This window comes from Abramis brama (genome assembly GCF_963993115.1).
Source record: "Abramis brama genome assembly, chromosome: 19".
Lineage (NCBI taxonomy): Eukaryota > Metazoa > Chordata > Actinopteri > Cypriniformes > Leuciscidae > Abramis > Abramis brama.
In genome coordinates this window covers 12,792,846-12,805,570 of record NC_139981.1, presented here as the reverse complement: position 1 = coordinate 12,805,570, position 12,725 = coordinate 12,792,846, and the positions used below count along the sequence as shown (strand labels likewise).

The window sequence follows — 12,725 nt, the reverse complement described above, 5'->3', positions numbered from 1 at the left end:
ATAAATGATGTCATATTTTGGTGAGTTATAAGGTTTCTATGATTCTTCAGAGGGGTGATGGGTTGAAGCCACTGTACCGGGTGGAGGCTGTGGAGGTCAGACGTAAGCCACGTCCTCGCGTGGTTCTTCCTCGGCTTGGGTCATCTGAACCATTTAAATAGGAGAGCTCACGAAGCTGCTCCTGCCTGATCTCATCATTGTAATCCTGTGGGAGGAAAAAACAAACCTGCCATAAAAAAACACATTTATATACCTAGGCAAAGGTGTTGTATGTGAATCTCATCTGACATGCTTCTCTTCAACCACTGCAAAAAGAAATGATCCAGTTGGATGCACATCTTGCAGACACCAGCATCAAAGCAACTGAGCTTTAAATGCACTGCCAGACAACCAGAACGCTGGCCGGGAATGTTAAATATACTGCCAGAAAGTTTTGCTGACTTCAAACAAAAAAAATGTGTAAAAAAAAAAATGAAACCTGTGTTTTTCAGATGTGGAGGACAATAAACATTTTAGCATACATACTAACAAAATGGCACCATATGACACGCACTCCAACACACACTGAAAATATGGTGTGAAATGAGGTACCGTGATGCACACATCTTTCATTTAGAGTAAGAGGAATGATAGAGGCAAGAGAAAAATAGAGCACTGGCTTATTAACTTTGTTTGACATCAATATCAGTGCATTGTTGTGAAAAAATAATTCCACTTTCTGCATTTATAAAGTCCCTCTCTCATTTGATTGAACATGACAGGGCCCTGAATCACAAGGACGATTACAGAGTGGATAGCGCTTATTTTATTATCATGTCGCTGCCACAGGCAGATAAACGGAGCCTCATTTCCACCAGCCACTTATTTCCCTTCCTGTTTGGCACAACTGCTGTGTACAGGCAAATATCAGACATGGCAGCTAAAGGAGAAAGACCTTTCCACAGAGATATGCTCAACAATCAATAAAAACTGCATTAGAGCTGCTTCTGTGTCCACTGTACATTGTAATATTAAGAGTATAGTAGAGAAATTTTAGAAATGGAGCATAAATAGAGTTTAATACTAAAGACTCTATTACACTGCAATGGTCAGAAGAACAAACTTTTGACTGCTTTGTTAGGATTTTTCGTTAACAAATATCTGACTGTGGAAAAAGAAAAATACATAATGTTCATAAGTTTGTGGTCAGTAAGATTTTTTACTTATGCTCTTATGCTCACAATGGTTGCCTTTATTTGATTATAAATACAGTCAACACAGCTTTATTGTGTGAATATTATTACAATTTAAAATGAATATATTTTAAAATGTAATTTATTCCTGTGGTGAAAAAGCTGAATTTTCAGCAGCCATTACTCCAGTCTTCAGTCACATGATCCTGCAGAAATAATTCTAATATTTGATGCTCAAAACAACATTTCTTATTATTAACAATAATGAAAACAGCTGTGCTGCTTAATATTTATGTAAAAACCATGATACATTTTTTTCCAGGATTCTTTGATGAATAAAAGAACAGCATATCTTGTCTCGTTGCTGTCACTTTTGATGAATTGAATGCATCCTTGCTGAATAAACATTATTTTCTTTCATAAAAAATCTTACTGACCCCACACTTTTAAACGGTAGTGCATTTACTAAAACTCTACACAAATATCCATCCACTACTGTTGACCAAGCAGCCACAGTGCTAATTGGTAAAACAGGATAAATGAGAATGATTTTTTAAGGGGGTGATCCGTCCACAGTCCTCTTAGTAGCTACAGAGACAATCACCAAAGAAATCCAAGACCTAGTGTTAGGAATTTTTATAGTTTCTATACCAGGTTGAAAGGTGGGAGGTATGGTTAAGTGAGGTGGATTTAGTGCTTGGATCAGCATTAGCTGTTGCCAGAGAAGTCCATGTCATAGCACCTAAACAGTCTGACTGCATTTCTTGCCTTGAGAAATTAGGGCAACACACAGACTGACAGAAATGTATTTTATGCTGATCAGATGCAATGAGAATTCTGATGGATTCCTTATGTAGAGTGTCTCGTGGTGAAGCTTATTATGTTCTGAATCAGATTTAATAACAGCGGTAATGCATTGATTCAGGATATAAACAGTGAGTCAAATTGTCAAACACCAGGTCAAATTGCGTACAGTCAGAATAAAAAAGATAGAATGAACTTTTTTTTGCTTCTCAGTCTCTGTACGAGTGTCTACATCCTCTCATGTATTAATGGTAAATGAAGAAGACTTCCTCCTACAAAATCAGTTACCCAGTTTCCTTCTTAATGAGACTACAGTCAATAGACGTACAGTGCTGCCGCTGAGGAGAACCCACTCACACCTACTAAAGATGCTGCGTTTTGCATGATTCACTCTTTTTCTGAGGCAATGTGTGAGGTTGCGTAATCGTATTCACATAATGGGCTTTCTGTAGGCCTTATCAACAAAGGTTTGGGCCTATCAGTAGTCCAGGCTGCAAAGGCATTTTGTTTGTTTGGTTTTTAAAGACATATTTATACTATGTTAACCACTGCTTAGCTGGAATTATAAAATTCATTCAATGGAACTTCACAATTCATAGTGCAATTTAATCCAGAGATAAAGGTAATATGTGTGCAGCTTTATTGTATGAGAATGATATAGATTTACAAACAAATTAAGCGCGTGTTCGAGAAATGTATCGGCCCTCCATAACAGCAAGTTCTTCTCTAGTGTAAATATTGAGGATGGCGTCAATTTCAAACCAATTCGAGCCGATTCAGACCCTGACAATGTTAACGAACAAGAGGATCATGCAGAATGGATTTCATGCAAAGACTTTACAAGCACGGATTTCACAGGACATTTCAAAGTGGTATGTTTTTTGTAATTTTGTTGTACATTATAGATACGATGTTATCCACCATTTAATAGTGATATTTGTCGGAAAACTAAGGTAATACAAGTAAGGGTTAATGCTCGACGAGGTGTCCATTGTCAGGTATTAATGGACACGGCGAGGCGTGAACCGTCCGACGCGCAACGTAAGTCCATTAATACCTGACAATGGACACCTCGAAGGGCATTAACCCGCTTATACCATGGTCACTTGCCAAATAACACATTTTTAAAACATTAGTTTATATTTTAATTAGTTTTACAATCAAAATCTAAAGTTTTTACAAACAATAACTTGGTTTCCCTGGTTACGCCTGACGGTTTATTTAGCAACCGGAGATATTTATAGTCCGCTCAGCTCGTAGAACCCTTCAGTTTACTGCCTGTTGCTATGGTTACTCACAGCTGATGTAGCCAGCGCATTTATTTATTAATTTCGAACGGTAAACAGTCAGTTTCACCAGAACTCCTTTACTAGGTGTCCTCTATCACTTTTTAATGGACACCCTGCAGCCAATCAGAATTGAGTATTCACCCAGACCATGATATAAACAGTAATCGATCACAAAACCATGGTTAATTGTCCCAAGGAGTGGCCACCGTCTTACAAAAGCGAGAGCTTACAAAAGCAACAGAAAAAAAGTTGTTCTCCATAAAATAAACGTTGGAGTTATAATGTTCGGGAAATAAGTTTTAACCAATCTAAGTTCATCAGCCTTAGGAAGGTCAAACAAATGAGTTTTGGAAAAAACAGTGTCTCTTTGAACAATGTCTTCTCTAATGCAGCTCAACCAGGCCTCGTCCCCTTTTTTGTGTATTCCGTGGGCGGGGATTATTTAAATTAGTACAATTGTGACTTCATAAGATCCGGAAAAATCGCTTTGTAGTTCTTGAAAAGGGGATTCTGTTAATATAATAATATCTCCCTTTGGATTGGACTTTGAGCTTTGTAACCTTGCAGATCTTTTTCATGCTCAAATAGCAACATTACATACTAACTAAAGTTGAAAAAGTGGGAAAGCATAATAGGACCCATTTAAAAATCTTATTAACTGTAGTGTTGAGCATTTAATTTCATAACCATGGCCATTATTGGGGAGTTGAGTCTCCCTTTGCTAAAAGCTTACACTTTTCTGGGAAGGTTTTCCAGCAGATGTTAAAACATGGATGCTGGGATTTTCTCCAATCCAGACACTAGAGCATCACCAATGACAGGTAATAATGTTGAGTGAGGTGTTCTGGCTCACAGTCTGTGTTCCAATTCATCCCAGTCACAGTGGCTAGGTGTTCAGGTCTGAGCTTAGTGCAGGTCAGTTAAATTCTTCCACACTCAGTAAAACATTTCTTAATAGACTTTGCTTTGTGCACAAGGGCATTGTGATGCTGTAACAGAAAAGGGCTTCCTGAAACTATTGCAACAAAGTCAGAAGCACACAATTTACTAGAATTTCATGTGTGCCATAGCATTAAGGTTTGTTTTCAGTGGAATTAAGGGGCATAGCAAAATTGTTAATTACAAATGGGCCATAGTGAATTTGTAATGTCATGGCTCTATTAAACAAATGCTGTGAAATATCAAGAAATATTTTAATTCACATGGCTGCCTGGATACTATTAACACTTCAAAGTGCACCATCTTGAGATGCCAGCACAGTCCTTTAATCCTGACAGGAATCAAGCTTTCTGACAAAGATAAATGTATAAACACATTCAAAGAAGGAAAGACATAAAGACATTAGCTTCAAACCCTAATGAGCTGCCTACATACGCAGCTGCTTTTATTGCAGCATGCTAACTGAAATGGATACACGCAGTTCCTTAGAATTTGGCTGAAAAAAGGAGGCATCATAATTATGTCAGAAGCGTGTCTACAGAGTTAGCTCACTATGTTTTGGAACAGAGCTATTGAGATTGAAAACTTATCTAATTGGTATTCTGCAGTGGGCATAAAGATAAAACATGGTTAACCACTGACAGAAATACATATGGAGGATGTAACCAGATCAGTGCTGTGGATGATACAAAGATGTAACCTGGATGCCAGCCGAACTTAGCCCCGCCCACAACATTTGAGGTCGGGAAGTTCGATCTGGACTTGATCCGTTGTGGAGCAACAGTGTTCGAACCAGAGCTGTTCAGACCAATCAAATTGTCAGGGCGGGCTTTATACGATGATGGACAGATGATCAACAGCAACGTAATCATCCACGTCACCAAAGAGCGCTTGGATTGAATTCGTTTACAACAAAGATGACTGCCGCTGGAGAATTGAGATCGGAAAGATGAATGAAGAACATGCGTCACTTACAATTGAGTGCAGAGGCATTTTCTTTCCTGGTTCGGTTGAAACACGCCCCTCAATCACAGCCCAATGGAGCAGTATCAGACTCATATTCTGACTAGAATCTGAGTATGACGACGTCAGGCTAACAAAGATGTGGCCCAAGAGGCGAATATAGGGAATCTCTCCTTGAGCACTTCCTTCCTGAGGCCAACACTTCATACCACTTCATTAATATTTATAGTCTAGACTTAATAGGAGTGGTATTCAAATGGCGAAACGGACCCCGGCTTTGTTTCCATCTGGACCGTGGGACATAATTGCGCCATTTTACCATTTCTACAGTTTAAAGTGAGCACTGTGTCAAAACAACGGAGCGGTTGACACCACAAGTGCTCGGGGTTGTTTACGGTCATGATCTTTCAGCGCTACATCCTCTGATATTTTTATCTAGAGCCAAACGTGCTTCATTCAAGCCCTTTCCATTCTATGTGCGTTGCTTCTCTCTCTCGCTAAAGATGTAAAGCAGCACAATAAGAGCTACAGATGACGCGGTTATTTTAACAACAGCAGCAGAATCACAGTGAGCGGCAAAATATATATTTTTACTAAAACACTGCAGAAAACAGCAAAGAATGCAGCAAATACAATTATTTTGATCATAATTGTATTTGTATAATAAATTGTATTTATTATATTCATAAAGATGACTCCGACCTTTTAACAAAACCATGTTTTAGGAGCATTTCATAATTAACAATGCTATAATTTGGAAAATTATTTAAAGATAGCAAGGGAAGACAAAAAAACTTTGAAATTACTAGTTAACTTTGTTTTGTGCTCATGATGAGAGTTTTGATTATTAGATTATGTACGTTGTTTGTTTTTAGTAGTTTATTACTTTGAACAAAATATAAAAACGGTCCATACTTTTCTTAAGATCTTAGACATCACTACTTTGACTCTCGGGGCCCAAGATTATAATCTTTGATGACTATTTTGAGTGTTTAATATTTTTTTCTTTAACGAAGTACTACGGCTGCCCCGACGGAAATGTATAACTCTTCCAAAAAAGAATTGTCCAGACCTCAGCTGGGAAAGATAGAGACCAGACCCCTTGTAACTTTAATTGAATACCCATGCTTATAGTGCATAGAAAAGGTCAGTCCTGCAGCTCTCAAAGGAGATTAATGTGTCAAATTAATATGACTAATTATTAACATTACTAACAAGTATAAGCTAGTGAGTATACACTACTGTTCAAAAGTTTGGGGTCGGTATGATTTTTTATTGTTTTAGAAAGAAGTCTCGTGCTCCCCAAGATTGCATTTATTTGATCAAAAATACAGTAAAAACAATAATATTGTGAAATATTATTACAATTTAAAATAATTTTCTATTTTAATATATGTTTCCTGTGATGGCAAAGCAGAATTTTCAGCAACTCGCTTGATCCTTCAGAAATCATTCAAATATTCTGATCTGGTGCTCAAGAAACATTTCTTATTATTATCACAGTGGAAAACGGTTGTGCTGCTTAATATTTTTGTGGAAACAATTTTGTGTAATATATTTTTTTTCAGGATTTTTGGATAAGTAGAAAGTACAAAAGAACTGCATTTATTTGAAATAGAAATCTTTTGGAAAAATCTTAAGTAAATGTCTTGACTGTCCTTTTAGAAAAATTGAATGCGTCCTTGAAGAATATAAGTATTAATTATATAAAAAAAATTAATATTGACCCATACTGAGCAAAACTTTAAAACAGTGGTAATATATACATATAAAAAAAAGAAGAAAAAAAAGAAAATTCATAACCTAAAATTAAGTTAATTTTGAAAAGATATTATCAGAAACTAGCAGCATTTTCAGCCAATTCCAACATATTCAACATCCAATTCTTTTATATATAATCATATGCATAACTCTATAATCTCCTTTTCCCCTTGCACTAAACATAGGCAAATTTATGCATGCAGGAGAAAGCACTAGAGTTCAGCACTGGTTAGTGTACTCATCTCATCTTGGCTTCCAGCTCCCCATCTCTTTCAAGGAATTCAAGTATATAAACTTACTGGAACAAGGAATTTCTTAATCTCCTCCAGGGCATGGCTCATGCGGGAATAGGCTTCTCCAGGTGGTGCGAAAACTTCAATTAAAACATGAAGATCGTTGCTCAAATGGCCATATTTCGCCTCTCCACTTTTTCTCAGCTCTTCCTCCTAGAGATGTAAAAACATCAAGTCAGGAATTCTGTGTGAAGAATTAATCATATCATTAATGAATTAGATAAAGAGAGCTTTTCTTCCTCCAAACCGTATTATGCATATTTTGAACTGAGAGTGAACTGGAAAGGCATTAAAGGGATAGTTCACCCAAAAATGAAAGTTCTGTCATCATTTACTTGTACTTTTATGTCTTTTCAAACCTGTATGACTTTGTGGAGCAATTATTGACTGACTGACTGACTGACTGACTGACTTATTGAAGCAACACTGGACCACATTGGTTTTCACTGTGTGTGCACAAAAAAAATATATATATATATTTTTGTTCCACAAAAGAAATGAAATCATATAGATTTGGAACAACACGAAAGTGACAGAATGGAAATTTTTAGGTGAATTATCCACTCTAAGAAGCTCTTTTTAAGATGATGATGTTCTTGTAATGTATTTCAACAAAATGTCACGAAGTCTTTTTTTTTGTGAACAATGGAACCTATCAACACCTTTACTCTGTAACACAGATAATGGGTACGTAGATTCAAATCATTAAGCTTAAATCTGCCCGAGGGCTTTTTGTCAGAAATAAATTTACACGGTCACCTTTCTGATTAAATCCTGCCATTGGAAAAGCAAAAAAAGGGTGATATTTAACAGAGGAATTCAGTTTTTCAATTCTCTCTGATTGCTGAAGGTGTTCTGTGGCTCTTCACAAAACTTGAAACTTCAGAAAGCTTGTAATTACGGCAGACAGCATTTCTGTTTTATGTTGATTACCGTTCGGCTGTGGCTGAGACAGAAGGGCTTTGATGACATAGAAGCCTGATCACTGATACGGGCCTTTGTAGCCCCTTCAGTTTTAATAAACACTTACCGATGTCATCTCTGTATCATGTCAAAGTGACCCAAGCACTTTTTCCATCATGCTTTGCATGGACAAAAGGTCAAGAGACACTTAAGCTTTCACAACATTTCTGAGAGGCGTAATCATATTTTGTTGGGCTCCGGTATACGCCAGCTGACGAATTGTGCAGATGAGATGGTTCAGACGGTAATTTTGTGAGTAGACACAAATACAGTGAGGAAAATAAGTATTTGAACACCCTGCTATTTTGCAAGTTCTCCCACTTGGAAATCATGGAGGGGTCTGAAATTGTCATCGTAGGTGCATGTCCACTGTGAGAGACATAATCTTTAAAAAAAAATCCAGAAATCACAATATATGATTTTTTTAACTATTTATTTGTATGATACAGCTGCAAATAATTATTTGAACACCTGTCTATCAGCTAGAATTCTGACCCTCAAAGACCTGTTAGTCTGCCTTTAAAATGTCCACCTCCACTCCATTTATTATCCTAAATTAGATGCACCTGTTTGAGGTCGTTAGCTGCATAAAGACACCTGTCCACCCCATACAATCAGTAAGAATCCAACTACTAACATGGCCAAGACCAAAGAGCTGTCCAAAGACACTAGAGACAAAATTGTACACCTCCACAAGGCTGGAAAGGGCTACGGGGAAATTGCCAAGCAGCTTGGTGAAAAAAGGTCCACTGTTAGAGCAATCATTAGAAAATGGAAGAAGCTAAACATGACTGTCAATCTCCCTCGGACTGGGGCTCCATGCAAGATCTCACCTCGTGGGTTGTCAATGATCCTAAGAAAGGTGAGAAATCAGCCCAGAACTACACGGGAGGAGCTGGTCAATGACCTGAAAAGAGCTGGGACCACCGTTTCCAAGGTTACTGTTGGTAATACACTAAGACGTCATGGTTTGAAATCATGCATGGCACGGAAGGTTCCCCTGCTTAAACCAGCACATGTCAAGGCCCGTCTTAAGTTTGCCAATGACCATTTGGATGATCCAGAGGAGTCATGGGAGAAAGTCATGTGGTCAGATGAGACCAAAATAGAACTTTTTGGTCATAATTCCACTAAACGTGTTTGGAGGAAGAAGAATGATGAGTACCATCCCAAGAACACCATCCCTACTGTGAAGCATGGGGGTGGTAGCATCATGCTTTGGGGGTGTTTTTCTGCACATGGGACAGGGCGACATGTATTGCGAGATTTTGGGGAACAACCTCCTTCCCTCAGTTAGAGCATTGAAGATGGGTCGAGGCTGGGTCTTCCAACATGACAATGACCCGAAGCACACAGCCAGGATAACTAAGGAGTGGCTCTGTAAGAAGCATATCAAGGTTCTGGCGTGGCCTAGCCAGTCTCCAGACCTAAACCCAATAGAGAATCTTTGGAGGCAGCTCAAACTCTGTGTTTCTCAGCGACAGCCCAGAAACCTGACTGATCTAGAGAAGATCTGTGTGGAGGAGTGGGCCAAAATCCCTCCTGCAGTGTGTGCAAACCTGGTGAAAAACTACAGGAAACGTTTGACCTCTGTAATTGCAAACAAAGGCTACTGTACCAAATATTAACACTGATTTTCTCAGGTGTTCAAATACTTATTTGCAGCTGTATCATACAAATAAATAGTTAAAAAATCATATATTGTGATTTCTGGATTTTTTTTTTTAGATTATGTCTCTCACAGTGGACATGCACCTACGATGACAATTTCAGACCCCTCCATGATTTCTAAGTGGGAGAACTTGCAAAATAGCAGGGTGTTCAAATACTTATTTTCCTCACTGTATATGTGTGTAGGCGTTGGCACTGTGGGTGTCTCCAGATTGACTTAAAAATGGACAGACAGACAAAAGTACAGGCAGGAGACGGTGAAAGGGCTGCCGCCTCATTTCCAGTCCTGGAAAACTGTTCGTCAGATGACATTTGTTCGGTTTCAAGTCTGAAAGCTTTAACTTTCCTTTCATGTCAATCCACGAAGAAAATGTTCTGTTGTTTCAAAAGGTAGGCCTGTCTCGCAGGATTCATTTCAAAAGGCACTCAAGTAAGCATGTCTAAGCACAGCAGAATCCTCTTCAAATATGACAAAATGAAGGGTTCCTCATATTTATTTCCAGTAAAGTACAAATAGTGAATCTGACACTTATAAGCTTGACAGTTATCCAGTACCCCTACGGAGTTAAAGAGCTCAGTTTTGAAACAATATTATAGAGCTAAATAAAATCTACTCCTAAAAGAAATCTACTTTTTCTTACATAAAAATTAAGGATGAGTTAAATGTTTCTGCTATAACATTTGTGTCTATCCCCAGATAGACAGATAGTCTTTTTGCATGGTGGTGAATGTAATGTCCAAATCCCTGCCAATTTGCTGCACTCAGACACATGCTGTTCATCTACCTGCCCAGGGAATTATTCCAAATGCAATATTTTTTGCTTTGTTAAACCCTGGATGAGGAGAGTCTTTTATACGAAGACCTCAGTAGGACTCTCAGATACTGCACAGACAAATCTATGGCCATAAAGATGCAAGGCAGACTCTTAATTTCATATGTATAACAAACCTGTACTAGCTCAAGGTGACTCTTTATAATGGAATATGTTTGCATTAATGATTGCCTTTGGGATTTAAAACAATCCAACAGGCTCTTGTTTGAGTTCTGCCATAAATTTAAATAGATTTCAGACCACGGTTCATCTGCATTGTTAAGAGTGTGAAATTCCAGTGAAAAGTGTGTTTATAAAACTTAAAAAAGAACACTCTGTCTGCTTGTAGAAACCCCACACAGCTATTTGGAAAAAAATAATGCATATTCCTGTCTCATTTGTTTCTTTGGACACCTTTTTAGCATTTAACAATAAAAGGCATTTGTCAATAAGATCATAAGACATTGGTCTTGTTTGTTTCTATGAAGTTATTGCAATGACGACAGATTTTAAACAAAATGCATAATGTATGTTTAAAGTCTGAGGGGTAATTAATTAAGAAAGGATTACGGCCATAAAATAATCTTTTGTTTGCATGCTATCTGTATTGCTTGAGAACGCAATTCACTTAAGGAATTATGTAAATCAGATAATGGTAAATTTGGGGCTGCACGCACAACGTGATTGCAGTTTGCGGCGATGCAAATGTAGAAATGGACACAAGGCCACAAATAAACAGACACACATGTATGTATGTGTGCATGCAAAAGAGGAGATAAAAATAAGTCTGATTTTTAAAAAATCAAACACAACTGGCACATTTTATAGAGCTTAATTTAAATAGAAAGGTGTTTTTTGAGCTGAAAAGAATCACAGCGCTAAAACATACTTGCAGCACCTGGTAAAAATAGATTCCAGGTGGTATGTGAACAAGACACAGGATTTTGCACTATATACTACATTTCATTCCTCTAACAAGTTCTGAGCACCTTTCAGAGACCAAATGAGGTCAAAGCAGATTTTGTGTAAATAATTCATCTCAGGTAACTGTAGATGCATTGCTGATCGCACAAACAGAAATTTACCGGTGACTTTGTAGAAATCTTCAGAAAACAATTCTTCAGTTTAATTCTCATCTTTGCGTCGTTAAAAAAAAAGTTTTGTTTTTGGTTGATCAAAATTCAACATGCACACATCAACCGAATGCTATAATAATATGTCACGTCTCCATGCTTCAGTTGTGCCTAACTACACCCCTTAACAGCAGTAAAAATCGCTGTAGCACACATCCTCGCTTTGCTTATTGAATTATTCTATTTCATACACTATGAAAGAAAACGAATATTTGCTTGATATGAATGTTTTTAATTCAATGGAGTCACATTCAATAAAAATTGAATTAAAATGAACAATTTATTGAACTGGGGAATTCAGGATGGCCTATCATGAGATGATAGGAGCAGCAAAGCGAGAACTATTAAATTTGGAACGATTCTCTGGCTAGGTAAATGACCAGCATGTCTCTTAGGGCAGCTGTTTGGCTGAACATTTCACTCACCACCGCTCAATCCAAAGCACGTATAAAATAGTTCCACTGAGAAAGATCCATATAGCGAATAGCCTCAACAGCTCCTTTATAACAGGGATATAGTTGATCCTCCAAACAAACACTGATCATTTTTTTTCCAAAACACCAAACATAAGTCTGTTAGGGTTAGCTAACCCTAACCCTAAGTCTGAGGAGTTGTCATATCAACATTCAAAGACCCTATGAAATCAAAATAGGAGTTTTGTGGATTTTAATCCATGTGTATTTGCTAATTCACAGACAAAGTCATCTTTTTACAGATACATTTTTTTAAATGTAGTAAAATGCACAGGAAAATCATCAATTTTTTTTACATGTTCCACTAACAGGCATATATCCTCATTATATCTTCATCAGCCTATCAGACACCTTACTGCAATGTCCGAACTAAAGCCCTTATATGTCCCCAACTTTCTGTTTCAATAGGAAATATGTCAACACAAGAAAGAAAACTGTGCTAATCAAACCAT

General features: G+C 37.5%; 1 protein-coding gene across 7 annotated transcripts in view; it reads right to left on the bottom strand.

Annotated features, from left to right (window-relative positions):
• Nucleotides 1-12,725, bottom strand: part of khdrbs2 (KH domain containing, RNA binding, signal transduction associated 2) — a 69,547-nt gene that overhangs the window by 27,223 nt on the left and 29,599 nt on the right. For all 7 annotated transcript variants that reach the window (XM_084093185.1, XM_084093186.1, XM_084093183.1 and 4 more), the window contains exons 4-5: nucleotides 7,228-7,374; nucleotides 78-205 (exon numbers count right to left, since the gene is read on the bottom strand). In XM_084093185.1, coding sequence (XP_083949311.1) covers nucleotides 78-205; nucleotides 7,228-7,374 — 275 coding nt within the window. The remainder of the gene's footprint in view (nucleotides 1-77; nucleotides 206-7,227; nucleotides 7,375-12,725) is intronic.